The following is a 20,163-nucleotide window of genomic DNA, read 5'->3' on the forward strand; positions in this document are numbered from 1 at the left end:
GACTCACCCCGCACTGGGACCCCGACTGTAGAGACTCATCCCAGACTGGGACCCCGACTGTAGAGACTCCTCCTGCACTGGGACCCCGACTGTAGAGTCTCACCCTGCACTGGGACCCCGACTGTAGAGACTCACCCTGCACTGGGACCCCGACTGTAGAGACTCACCCTGCACTGGGACCCCGACTGTAGAGACTCATCCCAGACTGGGACCCCGACTGTAGAGACTCATCCTGCACTGGGACCCCGACTGTAGAGACTCATCCCAGACTGGGACCCTGACTGTAGAGACTCGTCCTGCACTGGGACCCCAACTGTGATCTTACAGCAAAGGGCTCATCATTGTAAAGATGGGACTGACAGACAGAGACTCGTTTTGACATAACTGTTTATTTTTGTCAAGTATGGAGAAACATTCGATGATAATGGGGAGAAAAAAAACACAACACAAAAAACCTTTTTAAGAAATGAAAACGTCAGTACAGTTTGGCCTCGCCCATCTCCTGTTCAAACTGTCCACGGTATTCTGCTCAACCACAGTGATCACACAGCCCCCAACCTGCAGGCTCCTAAACGACCTTAGACGTCATAAACGATATCTCGGCTTCCAGCAGAATTCTTAATACATTTTGAGTCGCTCTGACACTAGTCCATACTTCGCCAGGCGGGGCTGGACAGGAAATGGACCCCGGTTCACAGGAAGTCATCATTGTACACAACCTGGTTCCGCTTGTCTCTGTAGGAGCCCTTGGCACTATTCTGTACAGCTGGAGAGACAGAGAGGGGAGAGAGAGGGGTTCATACACACACACTGACTGGACACTCCAGTACATGAACACTGCACTGAGAGAGAGAGGGGTTCATACACACACACTGACTGGACACTCCAGTACATGAACACTGCACTGAGAGAGAGAGGGGTTCATACAGACACACTGACTGGACACTCCAGTACATGAACACTGCACTGAGAGAGAGAGGGGTTCACACACACACACTGACTGGACACTCCAGTACATGAACACTGCACTGAGAGAGAGAGGGGTTCATACAGACACACTGACTGGACACTCCAGTACATGAACACTGCACTGAGAGAGAGAGGGGTTCACACAGACACACTGACTGGACACTCCAGTACATGAACACTGCACTGAGAGAGAGAGGGGTTCATACAGACACACTGACTGGACACTCCAGTACATGAACACTGCACTGAGAGAGAGAGGGGTTCACACACACACACTGACTGGACACTCCAGTACATGAACACTGCACTGAGAGAGAGAGGGGTTCATACAGACACACTGACTGGACACTCCAGTACATGAACACTGCACTGAGAGAGAGAGGGGTTCACACAGACACACTGACTGGACACTCCAGTACATGAACACTGCACTGAGAGAGAGAGGGGTTCATACAGACACACTGACTGGACACTCCAGTACATGAACACTGCACTGAGAGAGAGAGGGGTTCACACAGACACACTGACTGGACACTCCAGTACATGAACACTGCACTGAGAGAGAGAGGGGTTCATACAGACACACTGACTGGACACTCCAGTACATGAACACTGCACTGAGAGAGAGAGGGGTTCACACACACACACTGACTGGACACTCCAGTACATGAACACTGCACTGAGAGAGAGAGGGGTTCATACAGACACACTGACTGGACACTCCAGTACATGAACACTGCACTGAGAGAGAGAGGGGTTCACACAGACACACTGACTGGACACTCCAGTACATGAACACTGCACTGAGAGAGAGAGGGGTTCATACAGACACACTGACTGGACACTCCAGTACATGAACACTGCACTGAGAGAGAGAGGGGTTCACACAGACACACTGACTGGACACTCCAGTACATGAACACTGCACTGAGAGAGAGAGGGGTTCATACACACACACACTGACTGGACACTCCAGTACATGAACACTGCACTGAGAGAGAGAGGGGTTCATACACACACACTGACTGGACACTCCAGTACATTAACACTGCACTGAGAGAGAGGGGTTCATACACACACACTGACTGGACACTCCAGTACATGAACACTGCACTGAGAGAGAGAGGGGTTCATACACACACACTGACTGGACACTCCAGTACATGAACACTGCACTGAGAGAGAGAGGGGTTCATACACACACACTGACTGGACACTCCAGTACATGAACACTGCACTGAGAGAGAGAGGGGTTCATACACACACACTGACTGGACACTCCAGTACATGAACACTGCACTGAGAGAGAGAGGGGTTCATACAGACACACTGACTGGACACTCCAGTACATGAACACTGCACTGAGAGAGAGAGGGGTTCACACACACACACTGACTGGACACTCCAGTACATGAACACTGCACTGAGAGAGAGAGGGGTTCATACAGACACACTGACTGGACACTCCAGTACATGAACACTGCACTGAGAGAGAGGGGTTCATACAGACACACTGACTGGACACTCCAGTACATGAACACTGCACTGAGAGAGAGAGGGGTTCACACAGACACACTGACTGGACACTCCAGTACATGAACACTGCACTGAGAGAGAGAGGGGTTCATACAGACACACTGACTGGACACTCCAGTACATGAACACTGCACTGAGAGAGAGAGGGGTTCACACAGACACACTGACTGGACACTCCAGTACATGAACACTGCACTGAGAGAGAGAGGGGTTCATACACACACACACTGACTGGACACTCCAGTACATGAACACTGCACTGAGAGAGAGAGGGGTTCATACACACACACACTGACTGGACACTCCAGTACATGAACACTGCACTGAGAGAGAGAGGGGTTCATACACACACACTGACTGGACACTCCAGTACATTAACACTGCACTGAGAGAGAGGGGTTCATACACACACACTGACTGGACACTCCAGTACATGAACACTGCACTGAGAGAGAGAGGGGTTCACACAGACACACTGACTGGACACTCCAGTACATGAACACTGCACTGAGAGAGAGAGGGGTTCATACACACACACTGACTGGACACTCCAGTACATGAACACTGCACTGAGAGAGAGAGGGGTTCATACAGACACACTGACTGGACACTCCAGTACATGAACACTGCACTGAGAGAGAGAGAGGGGTTCATACAGACACACTGACTGGACACTCCAGTACATGAACACTGCACTGAGAGAGAGAGGGGTTCATACAGACACACTGACTGGACACTCCAGTACATGAACACTGCACTGAGAGAGAGAGGGGTTCATACAGACACACTGACTGGACACTCCAGTACATGAACACTGCACTGAGAGAGAGAGGGGTTCATACACACACACTGACTGGACACTCCAGTACATGAACACTGCACTGAGAGAGAGAGGGGTTCATACAGACACCCTGACTGGACACTCCAGTACATGAACACTGCACTGAGAGAGAGAGGGGTTCATACAGACACACTGACTGGACACTCCAGTACATGAACACTGCACTGAGAGAGAGAGGGGTTCATACACACACACTGACTGGACACTCCAGTACATGAACACTGCACTGAGAGAGAGAGGGGTTCATACAGACACCCTGACTGGACACTCCAGTACATGAACACTGCACTGAGAGAGAGAGGGGTTCATACAGACACACTGACTGGACACTCCAGTACATGAACACTGCACTGAGAGAGAGAGGGGTTCATACACACACACTGACTGGACACTCCAGTACATGAACACTGCACTGAGAGAGAGAGAGGGGTTCATACACACACACTGACTGGACACTCCAGTACATGAACACTGCACTGAGAGAGAGAGGGGTTCACACACACACACTGACTGGACACTCCAGTACATGAACACTGCACTGAGAGAGAGAGGGGTTCATACACACACACTGACTGGACACTCCAGTACATGAACACTGCACTGAGAGAGAGAGGGGTTCATACAGACACCCTGACTGGACACTCCAGTACATGAACACTGCACTGAGAGAGAGAGGGGTTCATACAGACACACTGACTGGACACTCCAGTACATGAACACTGCACTGAGAGAGAGAGGGGTTCATACACACACACTGACTGGACACTCCAGTACATGAACACTGCACTGAGAGAGAGAGGGGTTCATACAGACACACTGACTGGACACTCCAGTACATGAACACTGCACTGAGAGAGAGAGGGGTTCACACACACACACTGACTGGACACTCCAGTACATGAACACTGCACTGAGAGAGAGAGGGGTTCATACAGACACACTGACTGGACACTCCAGTACATGAACACTGCACTGAGAGAGAGAGGGGTTAATACAGACACACTGACTGGACACTCCAGTACATGAACACTGCACTGAGAGAGAGAGGGGTTCATACACACACACTGACTGGACACTCCAGTACATGAACACTGCCCTGAGAGAGAGAGGGGTTCATACACACACACTGACTGGACACTCCAGTACATGAACACTGCACTGAGAGAGAGAGGGGTTAATACACACACACTGACTGGACACTCCAGTACATGAACACTGCACTGAGAGAGAGAGGGGTTCATACAGACACACTGACTGGACACTCCAGTACATGAACACTGCACTGAGAGAGAGAGGGGTTCATACAGACACACACTGACTGGACACTCCAGTACATGAACACTGCACTGAGAGAGAGAGGGGTTCATACACACACACTGACTGGACACTCCAGTACATGAACACTGCACTGAGAGAGAGAGAGGGGTTCATACACACACACTGACTGGACACTCCAGTACATGAACACTGCACTGAGAGAGAGAGAGGGGTTCATACACACACAGTAATAATGGTGTTACTTAGATGTTTACCTAGAGAGGCCCAGACTGACTTCCCTGTAGCAGCTTCAAGCATAGGCTGTTTCCTGGCGATGCTGACTTTAATGTTAACATCGCCAACCATTGTGCCATTCAACTGAAAGAGATGAACACAGACCCTCACACAGACCCCAGAGACACTCCTCACACAGAGAGAGGAGTCCAGACCCTCACACAGACCCCAGAGGCACTCCTCACACAGAGAGACGAGTCCAGACCCTCACACAGACCCCAGAGACACTCCTCACACAGAGAGACGAGTCCAGACCCTCACACAGACCCCAGAGACACTCCTCACACAGAGAGAGGAGTCCAGACCCTCAGACAGACCCCAGAGACACTCCTCACACAGAGAGAGGAGTCCAGACCCTCACACAGACCCCAGAGACACTCCTCACACAGAGAGAGGAGTCCAGACCCTCACACAGACCCCAGAGACACTCCTCACACAGAGAGACGAGTCCAGACCCTCACACAGACCCCAGAGACACTCCTCACACAGAGAGAGGAGTCCAGACCCTCAGACAGACCCCAGAGACACTCCTCACACAGAGAGACGAGTCCAGACCCTCACACAGACCCCAGAGACACTCCTCACACAGAGAGAGGAGTCCAGACCCTCAGACAGACCCCAGAGACACTCCTCACACAGAGAGAGGAGTCCAGACCCTCACACAGACCCCAGAGACACTCCTCACACAGAGAGACGAGTCCAGACCCTCACACAGACCCCAGAGACACTCCTCACACAGAGAGAGGAGTCCAGACCCTCAGACAGACCCCAGAGACACTCCTCACACAGAGAGACGAGTCCAGACCCTCACACAGACCCCAGAGACACTCCTCACACAGAGAGAGGAGTCCAGACCCTCAGACAGACCCCAGAGACACTCCTCACACAGAGAGACGAGTCCAGACCCTCACACAGACCCCAGAGACACTCCTCACACAGAGAGAGGAGTCCAGACCCTCACACAGACCCCAGAGACACTCCTCACACAGAGAGACGAGTCCAGACCCTCACACAGACCCCAGAGACACTCCTCACACAGAGAGAGGAGTCCAGACCCTCAGACAGACCCCAGAGACACTCCTCACACAGAGAGACGAGTCCAGACCCTCACACAGACCCCAGAGACACTCCTCACACAGAGAGAGGAGTCCAGACCCTCACACAGACCCCAGAGACACTCCTCACACAGAGAGAGGAGTCCAGACCCTCACACAGACCCCAGAGACACTCCTCACACAGAGAGAGAGGAGCACAGACCCTCACACAGACCCCAGAGGCACTCCTCACACTGAGAGAGGAGTCCAGACCCTCACACAGACCCCAGAGACACTCCTCACACAGAGAGAGGAGTCCAGACCCCCACACAGACCCCAGAGACACTCCTCACACAGAGAGAGGAGTCCAGACCCTCACACAGACCCCAGAGACACCCCTCACACAGAGAGAGGAGTCCAGACCCTCACACAGACCCCAGAGACACTCCTCACACAGAGAGAGGAGTCCAGACCCTCACACAGACCCCAGAGACACTCCTCACACAGAGAGAGGAGTCCAGACCCTCACACAGACCCCAGAGACACTCCTCCCACAGAGAGAGGAGTCCAGACCCTCACACAGACCCCAGAGACACTCCTCACACAGAGAGAGGAGTCCAGACCCTCACACAGACCCCAGAGACACTCCTCACACAGAGAGAGGAGTCCAGACCCCCACACAGACCCCAGAGACACTCCTCACACAGAGAGAGGAGTCCAGACCCTCACACAGACCCCAGAGACACTCCTCACACAGAGAGAGGAGTCCAGACCCTCACACAGACCCCAGAGACACTCCTCACACAGAGAGAGGAGCACAGACCCTCACACAGACCCCAGAGACACTCCTCACACAGAGAGAGGAGTCCAGACCCTCACACAGACCCCAGAGACACTCCTCACACAGAGAGAGGAGCCCAGACCCTCACACAGACCCCAGAGACACCCCTCACACAGAGAGAGGAGTCCAGACCCTCACACAGACCCCAGAGACACTCCTCACACAGAGAGAGGAGTCCAGACCCTCACACAGACCCCAGAGACACTCCTCACACAGAGAGAGGAGCACAGACCCTCACACAGACCCCAGAGACACTCCTCACACAGAGAGAGGAGCACAGACCCTCACACAGACCCCAGAGACACTCCTCACACAGAGAGAGGAGTCCAGACCCTCACACAGACCCCAGAGACACTCCTCACACAGAGAGAGGAGTCCAGACCCTCACACAGACCCCAGAGACACCCCTCACACAGAGAGAGGAGTCCAGACCCTCACACAGACCCCAGAGACACTCCTCACACAGAGAGAGGAGTCCAGACCCTCACACAGACCCCAGAGACACTCCTCACACAGAGAGAGGAGTCCAGACCCTCACACAGACCCCAGAGACACTCCTCACACAGAGAGAGGAGTCCAGACCCTCACACAGACCCCAGAGACACTCCTCACACAGAGAGAGGAGTCCAGACCCTCACACAGACCCCAGAGACACTCCTCACACAGAGAGAGGAGTCCAGACCCTCACACAGACCCCAGAGACACTCCTCACACAGAGAGAGGAGTCCAGACCCTCACACAGACCCCAGAGGCACTCCTCACACAGAGAGAGGAGTCCAGACCCTCACACAGACCCCAGAGACACTCCTCACACAGAGAGAGGAGTCCAGACCCTCACACAGACCCCAGAGGCACTCCTCACACAGAGAGAGGAGTCCAGACCCTCACACAGACCCCAGAGGCACTCCTCACACAGAGAGAGGAGTCCAGACCCTCACACAGACCCCAGAGACACTCCTCACACGGAGAGAGGAGTCCAGACCCTCACACAGACCCCAGAGACACTCCTCACACGGAGAGAGGAGTCCAGACCCTCACACAGACCCCAGAGACACTCCTCACACAGAGAGAGGAGTCCAGACCCTCACACAGACCCCAGAGACACTCCTCACACAGAGAGAGGAGTCCAGACCCTCACACAGACCCCAGAGACACTCCTCACACAGAGAGAGGAGTCCAGACCCTCACACAGACCCCAGAGACACTCCTCACACAGAGAGAGGAGTCCAGACCCTCACACAGACCCCAGAGACACTCCTCACACAGAGAGAGGAGTCCAGACCCTCACACAGACCCCAGAGACACCCTTCACACAGAGAGAGGAGTCCAGACCCTCACACAGACCCCAGAGACACTCCTCACACAGAGAGAGGAGTCCAGACCCTCACACAGACCCCAGAGACACTCCTCACACAGAGAGAGGAGTCCAGACCCTCACACAGACCCCAGAGACACTCCTCACACAGAGAGAGGAGTCCAGACCCTCACACAGACCCCAGAGACACTCCTCACACAGAGAGAGGAGTCCAGACCCTCACACAGACCCCAGAGACACTCCTCACACAGAGAGAGGAGTCCAGACCCTCACACAGACCCCAGAGACACTCCTCACACAGAGAGAGGAGTCCAGACCCTCACACAGACCCCAGAGACACTCCTCACACAGAGAGAGGAGTCCAGACCCTCACACAGACCCCAGAGACACTCCTCACACAGAGAGAGGAGTCCAGACCCTCACACAGACCCCAGAGACACTCCTCACACAGAGAGAGGAGTCCAGACCCTCACACAGACCCCAGAGACACCCTTCACACAGAGAGAGGAGTCCAGACCCTCACACAGACCCCAGAGGCACTCCTCACACAGAGAGAGGAGTCCAGACCCTCACACAGACCCCAGAGACACCCCTCACACAGAGAGAGGAGTCCAGACCCTCACACAGACCCCAGAGACACTCCTCACACAGAGAGAGGGGTCCAGACCCTCACACAGACCCCAGAGACACTCCACACACAGACAGAGGAGTCCAGACCCTCACACAGACCCCAGAGACACTCCTCACACAGAGAGAGGAGTCCAGCCCCTCACACAGACCCCAGAGACACTCCTCACACAGAGAGAGGAGTCCAGACCCTCACACAGACCCCAGAGACACTCCTCACACACAGAGAGGAGTCCAGACCCTCACACAGATCCCAGAGACACTCCTCACACAGAGAGAGGAGTCCAGACCCTCACACAGACCCCAGAGGCACTCCTCACACAGAGAGAGGAGTCCAGACCCTCACACAGACCCCAGAGACACCCCTCACACAGAGAGAGGAGTCCAGACCCTCACACAGACCCCAGAGACACTCCTCACACAGAGAGAGGGGTCCAGACCCTCACACAGACCCCAGAGACACTCCACACACAGACAGAGGAGTCCAGACCCTCACACAGACCCCAGAGACACTCCTCACACAGAGAGAGGAGTCCAGCCCCTCACACAGACCCCAGAGACACTCCTCACACAGAGAGAGGAGTCCAGACCCTCACACAGACCCCAGAGACACTCCTCACACACAGAGAGGAGTCCAGACCCTCACACAGATCCCAGAGACACTCCTCACACAGAGAGAGGAGTCCAGACCCTCACACAGACCCCAGAGACACTCCTCACACAGAGAGAGGAGTCCAGACCCTCACACAGACCCCAGAGACACTCCTCACACAGAGAGAGGGGTCCAGACCCTCACACAGACCCCAGAGACACTCCACACACAGACAGAGGAGTCCAGACCCTCACACAGACCCCAGAGACACTCCTCACACAGAGAGAGGAGTCCAGCCCCTCACACAGACCCCAGAGACACTCCTCACACAGAGAGAGGAGTCCAGACCCTCACACAGACCCCAGAGACACTCCTCACACACAGAGAGGAGTCCAGACCCTCACACAGATCCCAGAGACACTCCTCACACAGAGAGAGGAGTCCAGACCCTCACACAGACCCCAGAGACACTCCTCACACAGAGAGAGGAGTCCAGACCCTCACACAGACCCCAGAGACCCTCCTCACACAGAGAGAGGAGTCCAGACCCTCACACAGACCCCAGAGACCCTCCTCACACAGAGAGAGGAGTCCAGACCCTCACACAGACCCCAGAGGCACTCCTCCCACAGAGAGAGGAGTCCAGACCCTCACACAGACCCCAGAGACACTCCTCACACAGAGAGAGGAGTCCAGACCCTCACACAGGCCCCAGAGACACTCCTCACACAGAGAGAGGAGTCCAGACCCTCACACAGACCCCAGAGACACTCCTCACACAGAGAGAGGAGTCCAGACCCTCACACAGACCCCAGAGACACTCCTCACACAGAGAGAGGAGTCCAGACCCTCACACAGACCCCAGAGACACTCCTCACACAGAGAGAGGAGTCCAGACCCTCACACAGACCCCAGAGACACTCCTCACACAGAGAGAGGAGTCCAGACCCTCACACAGACCCCAGAGACACCCCTCACACAGAGAGAGGAGTCCAGACCCTCACACAGACCCCAGAGACACTCCTCACACAGAGAGAGGAGTCCAGACCCTCACACAGACCCCAGAGACACTCCTCACACAGAGAGAGGAGTCCAGACCCTCACACAGACCCCAGAGACACTCCTCACACAGAGAGAGGAGTCCAGACCCTCACACAGACCCCAGAGACACTCCTCACACAGAGAGAGGAGTCCAGACCCTCACACAGACCCCAGAGACACTCCTCACACAGAGAGAGGAGTCCAGACCCTCACACAGACCCCAGAGACACTCCTCACACAGAGAGAGGAGTCCAGACCCTCACACAGACCCCAGAGACACTCCTCACACAGAGAGAGGAGTCCAGACCCTCACACAGACCCCAGAGGCACTCCTCACACAGAGAGAGGAGTCCAGACCCTCACACAGACCCCAGAGACACTCCTCACACGGAGAGAGGAGTCCAGACCCTCACACAGACCCCAGAGACACTCCTCACACAGAGAGAGGAGTCCAGACCCTCACACAGACCCCAGAGGCACTCCTCACACAGAGAGAGGAGTCCAGACCCTCACACAGACCCCAGAGACACTCCTCACACGGAGAGAGGAGTCCAGACCCTCACACAGACCCCAGAGACACTCCTCACACAGAGAGAGGAGTCCAGACCCTCACACAGACCCCAGAGACACTCCTCACACAGAGAGAGGAGTCCAGACCCTCACACAGACCCCAGAGACACTCCTCACACAGAGAGAGGAGTCCAGACCCTCACACAGACCCCAGAGACACTCCTCACACAGAGAGAGGAGTCCAGACCCTCACACAGACCCCAGAGACACTCCTCACACAGAGAGAGGAGTCCAGACCCTCACACAGACCCCAGAGACACCCTTCACACAGAGAGAGGAGTCCAGACCCTCACACAGACCCCAGAGACACTCCTCACACAGAGAGAGGAGTCCAGACCCTCACACAGACCCCAGAGACACTCCTCACACAGAGAGAGGAGTCCAGACCCTCACACAGACCCCAGAGACACTCCTCACACAGAGAGAGGAGTCCAGACCCTCACACAGACCCCAGAGACACTCCTCACACAGAGAGAGGAGTCCAGACCCTCACACAGACCCCAGAGACACTCCTCACACAGAGAGAGGAGTCCAGACCCTCACACAGACCCCAGAGACACTCCTCACACAGAGAGAGGAGTCCAGACCCTCACACAGACCCCAGAGACACTCCTCACACAGAGAGAGGAGTCCAGACCCTCACACAGACCCCAGAGACACTCCTCACACAGAGAGAGGAGTCCAGACCCTCACACAGACCCCAGAGACACCCTTCACACAGAGAGAGGAGTCCAGACCCTCACACAGACCCCAGAGGCACTCCTCACACAGAGAGAGGAGTCCAGACCCTCACACAGACCCCAGAGACACCCCTCACACAGAGAGAGGAGTCCAGACCCTCACACAGACCCCAGAGACACTCCTCACACAGAGAGAGGGGTCCAGACCCTCACACAGACCCCAGAGACACTCCTCACACAGAGAGAGGAGTCCAGACCCTCACACAGACCCCAGAGACACTCCTCACACAGAGAGAGGAGTCCAGCCCCTCACACAGACCCCAGAGACACTCCTCACACAGAGAGAGGAGTCCAGACCCTCACACAGACCCCAGAGGCACTCCTCACACACAGAGAGGAGTCCAGACCCTCACACAGATCCCAGAGACACTCCTCACACAGAGAGAGGAGTCCAGACCCTCACACAGACCCCAGAGGCACTCCTCACACAGAGAGAGGAGTCCAGACCCTCACACAGACCCCAGAGACACCCCTCACACAGAGAGAGGAGTCCAGACCCTCACACAGACCCCAGAGACACTCCTCACACAGAGAGAGGGGTCCAGACCCTCACACAGACCCCAGAGACACTCCACACACAGACAGAGGAGTCCAGACCCTCACACAGACCCCAGAGACACTCCTCACACAGAGAGAGGAGTCCAGCCCCTCACACAGACCCCAGAGACACTCCTCACACAGAGAGAGGAGTCCAGACCCTCACACAGACCCCAGAGACACTCCTCACACACAGAGAGGAGTCCAGACCCTCACACAGATCCCAGAGACACTCCTCACACAGAGAGAGGAGTCCAGACCCTCACACAGACCCCAGAGACACTCCTCACACAGAGAGAGGAGTCCAGACCCTCACACAGACCCCAGAGACACTCCTCACACAGAGAGAGGGGTCCAGACCCTCACACAGACCCCAGAGACACTCCACACACAGACAGAGGAGTCCAGACCCTCACACAGACCCCAGAGACACTCCTCACACAGAGAGAGGAGTCCAGCCCCTCACACAGACCCCAGAGACACTCCTCACACAGAGAGAGGAGTCCAGACCCTCACACAGACCCCAGAGACACTCCTCACACACAGAGAGGAGTCCAGACCCTCACACAGATCCCAGAGACACTCCTCACACAGAGAGAGGAGTCCAGACCCTCACACAGACCCCAGAGACACTCCTCACACAGAGAGAGGAGTCCAGACCCTCACACAGACCCCAGAGACCCTCCTCACACAGAGAGAGGAGTCCAGACCCTCACACAGACCCCAGAGACACTCCTCACACAGAGAGAGGAGTCCAGACCCTCACACAGACCCCAGAGGCACTCCTCCCACAGAGAGAGGAGTCCAGACCCTCACACAGACCCCAGAGACACTCCTCCCACAGAGAGAGGAGTCCAGACCCTCACACAGGCCCCAGAGACACTCCTCACACAGAGAGAGGAGTCCAGACCCTCACACAGACCCCAGAGACACTCCTCACACAGAGAGAGGAGTCCAGACCCTCACACAGACCCCAGAGACACTCCTCACACAGAGAGAGGAGTCCAGACCCTCACACAGACCCCAGAGACACTCCTCACACAGAGAGAGGAGTCCAGACCCTCACACAGACCCCAGAGACACTCCTCACACAGAGAGAGGAGTCCAGACCCTCACACAGACCCCAGAGACACCCCTCACACAGAGAGAGGAGTCCAGACCCTCACACAGACCCCAGAGACACTCCTCACACAGAGAGAGGAGTCCAGACCCTCACACAGACCCCAGAGACACTCCTCACACAGAGAGAGGAGTCCAGACCCTCACACAGACCCCAGAGACACTCCTCACACAGAGAGAGGAGTCCAGACCCTCACACAGACCCCAGAGACACTCCTCACACAGAGAGAGGAGTCCAGACCCTCACACAGACCCCAGAGACACTCCTCACACAGAGAGAGGAGTCCAGACCCTCACACAGACCCCAGAGACACTCCTCACACAGAGAGTGGAGTCCAGACCCTCACACAGACCCCAGAGACACTCCTCACACAGAGAGAGGAGTCCAGACACTCACACAGACCCCAGAGACACTCCTCACACAGAGAGAGGAGTCCAGACCCTCACACAGGCCCCAGAGACACTCCTCACACAGAGAGACGAGTCCAGACCCTCACACAGACCCCAGAGACACTCCTCACACAGAGAGAGGAGTCCAGACCCTCACACAGACCCCAGAGGCACTCCTCACACAGAGAGAGGAGTCCAGACCCTCACACAGACCCCAGAGACACTCCTCACACAGAGAGAGGAGCCCAGACCCTCACACAGACCCCAGAGACACTCCTCACACAGAGAGAGGAGTCCAGACCCTCACACAGACCCCAGAGACACTCCTCACACAGAGAGAGGAGTCCAGACCCTCACACAGACCCCAGAGACACTCCTCACACAGAGAGAGGAGTTCAGACCCTCACACAGACCCCAGAGACACTCCTCACACAGAGAGAGGAGTCCAGACCCTCACACAGACCCCAGAGACACTCCTCACACAGAGAGAGGAGTCCAGCCCCTCACACAGACCCCAGAGACACTCCTCACACAGAGAGAGGAGTCCAGACCCTCACACAGACCCCAGAGACACTCCTCACACAGAGAGAGGAGTCCAGACCCTCACACAGACCCCAGAGACACTCCTCACACAGAGAGAGAGGAGCACAGACTGTACCGACCTCGCCCACAGCCTGATCCGCGGACTCCATCTTCTCGAAGGTGATGAATGCACAGCTGGGAACGGGGAGAGAGAGAGAGAAAAGAGTTGCAGGGAGGTAAGGCGTCGTAGTGGCAGAGCAGTGAAAAGCTCTGGGACCGAGTGCGAGTCCAGCATCAAAGTCTCTTCAAGACTCCTTAAACAACTTCGCTGTGACCTGAGGAGACCACCGAGTGCCTGGTATTGCTCAGGTGGCGCAGTTCCCTTCATCGAGTAGATCATTACCTTAATTGCTCGTTAACACCCTGTGCCTCGTACTGGGACTTGAACCAGCAACCAACCACCCAGATACCCACCTCATACTGGGACTGGCACCAGCTAGCTCCCAGCAACCTGAAGGGGCTGTGCCTCATACTAGGATTTGAACCAGCAACCTCCCAGGTACGTGAAGGGGCTGTGCCTCGCGCCGGGACGTGAACCAGTCACCCCCCAGTTAGCTCATGGGCTGTGCCCTGCGCCGGGACGTGAACCGGCCGCCCCCAGTTAGCTCACGGGCTGTGCCCCGCGCCGGGACGTGAACCAGCCGCCCCCAGTTAGCTCACGGGCTGTGCCTCGCGCCGGGACGTGAACCGGCCGCCCCCCAGTTAGCTCACGGGCTGTGCCTCGCGCCGGGACGTGAACCGGCCGCCCCCCAGTTAGCTCACGGGCTGTGCCTCGCGCCGGGACGTGAACCGGCCGCCCCCCAGTTAGCTCACGGGCTGTGCCTCGCGCCGGGACGTGAACCGGCCGCCCCCCAGTTAGCTCACGGGCTGTGCCTCGCGCCGGGACGTGAACCGGCCGCCCCCGGCCAGCTCGCGGGCTGTGCCTCGCGCCGGGACGTGAACCGGCCGCCCCCGGCCAGCTCGCGGGCTGTGCCTCGCGCCGGGACGTGAACTGGCCGCCCCCAGTTAGCTCACGGGCTGTGCCTCGCGCCGGGACGTGAACCAGCCGCCCCCAGTTAGCTCACGGGCTGTGCCTCGCGCCGGGACGTGAACCAGCCGCCCCCAGTTAGCTCACGGGCTGTGCCTCGCGCCGGGACGTGAACCGGCCGCCCCCGGCCAGCTCGCGGGCTGTCCCTCGCGCCGGGACGTGAACTGGCCGCCCCCCGGCCAGCTCGCGGGCTGTGCCCCGCGCCGGGACTCACTTGCGCGGCGGGTCCATGCTGAGGTCGATGACGGTGCCGTGGGCCGAGAAGGCCGCGCGCAGGGTCTCCTCCCTCAGCCCTGCCCCGTAGACGTAGACCGTGTTCCCCTTCCTGGAGCCGCGGCGGTCCGGGTACGAGTCGGAGCCTGGGGGGGGGCGGGGAGAGGACCACAGAGTGGACACAGTGGACACAGTGGACAGAGAGGAGAGAGAGAGAGAGAGAGAGCAGAGGGGAGAGAGAGAGGAGAAGGGAGCACGAGGAGGGGAGAGAGGAGAGGGGAGAGGGGGAGAGAGGAGAAGGGAGCACGAGGAGGGGAGAGAGGAGAGGGGAGAGAGAGAGGGATGAGACAAGGGAGAGGAGGGAAGAGAGAGAGAGGAGAGACAGGAGAGGGGAGAAAGAGAGGGGGAGAGAGGAGAAGGGAGCGAGAGCAGAGACAGGAGAGGGGAGAGAGAGAGGAGGAGAGGGGGAGAGAGGAGAAGGGAGCGAGAGGAGAGACAGGAGAGGGGAGGGAGAGAGGGATGAGACAAGGGAGAGGAGGGAAGAGAGAGAGAGAGAGAGGAGGACAGGAGAGAGGGAGGAGAGGGGAGAGAGAAGCCAGGCCTGATACTCACGTCTGAAGGGGGCCTCCCTGTCCCTCTCCCGGTCCCGGTCCCGATCCCGATCACGATCCCTGTCTCTGTCTCTGTCTCTGTCCCGATCCCTGTCCCGGTCCCGGTCTCTCCCTCGCTCCCGGTCCAGCTCCCTGTCCCTGTCCCTCTCCCTCTCCCTCTCCCTGTCCAGCTCCCTGCTTGAGGACGAGCCCCCCAGATCCTCATCGTCCCGAGACCGGTCCCCTGGGCTCACGAAGCTGGGAGAGAGAGAGAGAGAGAGAGAGAGAGAGGGGGGACGCTGGCACTGACCGGCCCGCCGGACACTACAGGACACTGCCTGCTGTACCTGCTGACCAGTCCACCTACCTCTCGTACAGGGACTTCCTGTGAGGCCGCTTAGCCTGCAAGTAGAGAGAGACGGAGTGAAGGACAGAGCGAGGCCCAGGCGCAGACGTGTCTGTCTCACGGCCTGTCTGTCTGTCTCACAGCCTGTCTGTCTCTCTGTCTGTGTGTCTGCTTCACAGTCTCTCTGTCTGTCTGTCTCACAGCCTGCCTCTCTGCCTGCCTGTCTGTCTGTCTGTCTCACAGCCTGCCTGCCTACCTGTCTGCCTCACAGCCTGTCTGTCTCTCTGTCTGTGTGTCTGCTTCACAGTCTCTCTGCCTGCCTGCCTGTCTGTCTGTCTCTCAGCCTGCCTGTCTGTCTGTCTGTCTCACAGCCTGCCTGTCTGCCTGCCTGCCTCACAGCCTGTCTGTCTGTCTGTGTGTCTGCTTCACAGTCTCTCTGCCTGCCTGTCTGTCTGTCTCACAGTCCACATGTCTCTCTGTCTCTCCTGTCTTTCCCGGTTCACTGGTTCAAAGGCTCACTGGCTCACTGGCTCACAGTCCACGGGTCTCTCATTCCACGAGTCCACACGTACCTCCGGCATCTCCTCGTCTGTGGACATGCTCCTCTGGAAGGGAAGGAAGGCGGGGACAGGCCCCTTCTCCGGATCCTGGGGACCAGAGGGAGAAGGAGGGGGTCAGGAAGCAGACAAAGACTACACCTCCCACGACCGCCGCCTTTCCCACCCCCACACCCCCCCGGTGCACCCTGGGAGTTGTAGTCCGGGCTCACCTTGAGCTTGCCTTCCAGCGTCCTGGAGCGCTTGAACCCGGAGTTCTTGTTCTCGGACTTGATGGCGCTGATGGCCCCCGACTTCACCAGCATCTTGGCCTGCTCCGTCGCCGTGGCCGTGTCCACCACCGGCTGGTCGGACAGGGCTGGACGGGGGTGGGGGGGGGGGAGAGAAAGAGAGAGAGAGGGGGGCAGTCGGGATGGGCACTGCCCCCTGGGAAGGGGGCGGGGCCGGGGCGGGAGGAAGAGGCCACTTACTGCGCTTCAGTCCGCCCTGGCTGGTCTGGCTGCTGGAGCTCTGCTTCTTGAGGGCCAGGAGGGCCTTTTTCTGCCACGAGAAGCAACGACAGGCCGTCAGCCGACTCGCCGCGGTCCCCCCCCGACGCGCGCAGCCTCTCTGAGTGCGGAGCAGCGCCTCGCCCTGGGGTACAGGGGCTGTGCCGCCCCCCCCCACCGCATCTCTGCGCTGTATCGCAGCAGCGACAGCCTCTGTACACCCGCTGTATCGCAGCAGCAGCCTCTCTGGGGTACAGGGGCTGTGCCGCCCCCCCCCACCGCATCTCTGCGCTGTATCGCAGCAGCGACAGCCTCTGTACACCCGCTGTATCGCAGCAGCAGCCTCTCTGGGGTACAGGGGCTGTGCCGCGCCCGAGATTCGAACCCGCCGCCCCCCCGACCGCATCAGTGCGCTGTATCTCAGCAGTAGCAGCCTCTCTGGGGTACAGGGGCTGGGCCGCGCCCGAGATTCGAACCCACCGCCCCCAGACCGCATCACCGCGCTGTATCGCAGCAGCAGCAGCAGCCTCTCTGGGGTACAGGGGCTGGGCCGCGCCCGAGATTCGAACCCACCGCCCCCAGACCGCATCACCGCGCTGTATCGCAGTAGCAGCAGCAGCCTCTCTGGGGTACAGGGGCTGGGCCGCGCCCGAGATTCGAACCCACCGCCCCCAGACCGCATCACCGCGCTGTATCGCAGCAGCAGCAGCAGCCTCTCTGGGGTACAGGGGCTGGGCCGCGCCCGAGATTCGAACCCACCGCCCCCAGACCGCATCACCGCGCTGTATCGCAGCAGCAGCAGCAGCCTCTCTGGGGTACAGGGGCTGGGCCGCGCCCGAGATTCGAACCCACCGCCCCCAGACCGCATCACCGCGCTGTATCGCAGCAGCAGCAGCAGCCTCTCTGGGGTACAGGGGCTGGGCCGCGCCCGAGATTCGAACCCACCGCCCCCCGACCGCATCAGTGCGCTGTATCGCAGCAGCAGCAGCAGCAGCAGCCTCTCTGGGGTACAGGGGCTGTGCCGCGCCCGAGATTCGAACCCGCCGCCCCCCCGACCGCATCACTGCGCTGTATCGCAGCAGGAGCAGCCTCTCTGGGGTACAGGGGCTGGGCCGCGCCCGAGATTCGAACCCGCCGCCCCTCCTCGGTTTAGCGGTGATCACACGCGGCCGGGCTGAGGAGACGGGCAGAGCGCTGCCCTGCTCACCTTCTTCTTCAGCTTGGCGTACTTCTTCTGGAGGGACTCCTCTTCCTCCGACAGAGAGGTGGGGAACAGGGCCATCCTGGACACTAGAGGGACCGGGCAGTCCAATGACACCACAGAGCATTACAGTCACATGACCTCCCCAATGACACCACAGAGCATTAGAATCACATGACGTCCCCAATGACATCAGAGCATCAGTCACATGACCTCCCCAATGACATCACAGAGCATTAGAATCACATGACGTCCCCAATGACATCACAGAGCTTTAGAATCACATGACCTGCCCAATGACAACAGAGCATCAGTCACATGACCTCCCCAATGACATCACAGAGCATCAGTCACATGACCTCCCCAATGACATCACAGAGCATTAATCACATGACCTCACTATTGAGATCCCCGATGTCATCTCAGAGCTGTAGCCACATGACATCCCCAATGACATCACTCACGGCTCTTTATAGTCACATTAGATCACCAACGGCATCACGGCACTTTATAGTCACAAGACACCGCCAATGACATCACCAATGAAAACACAGTGCTTTATAGTTACGTGACATCACCAGTGACATCACGGCACTTTATAGTCACATTATATCACCAATGGCATCACAGTGCTGTGCGTGTGACATAACTCTTCCTGCACTCGGAGGTTTAGCCTAATGACATCACCGCCTTATATACTGCGTTGGGACGTTTTATTCTTCCATTTTCAAAGCAGGTTCCCCCCCCCAACAAACCACCACTTTCACCTTCAGCGCTCTGCATTCTGGTTTGAAACGTCGCCTGAGACGAGGGCGGCTGCTTAATCAGTCAATCAGTGATTCAATCGATCGATCGATCAGAGCTGCGATTTCAAAGACAGCTACAGGGTAAACGCCCCGGTGCCAGTCTTGTGCCAGTCCTGCCCGGCGCCACACGGTGCCCATGCAGTCTGGAAGCGAAATCGCGTTTATAGGCTTTTGCATAAACAACACGGACTACACGTTTGCACTCATATTTAACCCCCCGATGACGCAGCCGGGCACCGGAGAGGGGCGATTGGTGTCCCGACCGGTCAAGAGAGAGAGAAATAAAAGCAGAAAGTGAACAGCAGGAAATTTAAAAACAATAAAAAAAAACCGCGCTTGCATTTGACGCGACGCGACGCGACACGACACTATTTTCTGCTGCTGCCACCTCTGTCAGCAACCGCCTCTCCACCCGCCATGCTGACGTTTCTAAAGAGCCAGGACCCCAGTATTAAAACAAACTGACGAGGAATAAACCTACAGCACAGTCCGGTACCGTACCTCTGGTCACCGTGCCAAAACAAAACAAGGACGCGCAGATATGACGTCACGATAGCGCCGCTGGCGGGGGGGGACCCCTCCTCTGCTCCTTCTGATTGGTTAAAAAAGATGGCGATGCTGCCGGGCAGCCAATGGGAATGGAGGTGGAG

General features: G+C 57.6%; 1 protein-coding gene across 3 annotated transcripts; it reads right to left on the reverse strand.

Moving 5' to 3' along the window:
* Window positions 1-370: 370 nt before the first annotated feature.
* Window positions 371-20,111, reverse strand: nelfe (negative elongation factor complex member E). Of its 3 annotated transcripts, none has more exons than XM_088631968.1 (11): window positions 20,015-20,111; window positions 18,714-18,796; window positions 17,489-17,558; window positions 17,231-17,376; window positions 17,034-17,108; window positions 16,483-16,517; window positions 16,138-16,373; window positions 15,527-15,671; window positions 14,366-14,420; window positions 4,879-4,981; window positions 371-766 (listed from the first exon to the last, which is right to left on the reverse strand). In XM_088631968.1, exons 2-11 carry the CDS (start codon window positions 18,786-18,788, stop codon window positions 693-695), a joined length of 1,014 nt encoding a protein of 337 aa, XP_088488094.1. In that variant the 5' UTR covers window positions 18,789-18,796; window positions 20,015-20,111; the 3' UTR covers window positions 371-692. The 3 variants fall into 3 exon arrangements, with proteins under 3 accessions (XP_088488094.1, XP_088488092.1, XP_088488093.1); XM_088631966.1 differs by having other exon boundaries at window positions 19,995-20,059; XM_088631967.1 differs by lacking the exon at window positions 20,015-20,111 and adding an exon at window positions 19,475-19,866.
* Window positions 20,112-20,163: the final 52 nt, after the last annotated feature.

This window comes from Lepisosteus platostomus, chromosome 5, assembly GCF_059453375.1.
Source record: "Lepisosteus platostomus isolate fLepPlt1 chromosome 5, fLepPlt1.hap1, whole genome shotgun sequence".
NCBI lineage: Eukaryota > Metazoa > Chordata > Actinopteri > Semionotiformes > Lepisosteidae > Lepisosteus > Lepisosteus platostomus.

Bases quoted from the DNA above. Each gene is read 5' to 3' on its own strand.
- nelfe (XM_088631967.1), bottom strand. The intron at 17,559-18,713 runs GTGAGCAGGGCA...TTCTCGTGGCAG, and splicing joins ACGCCAAGCTGAAGAAGAAG to AAAAAGGCCCTCCTGGCCCT. The intron at 17,377-17,488 runs GTAAGTGGCCTC...ACCCCCGTCCAG, and splicing joins CCAGGGCGGACTGAAGCGCA to CCCTGTCCGACCAGCCGGTG.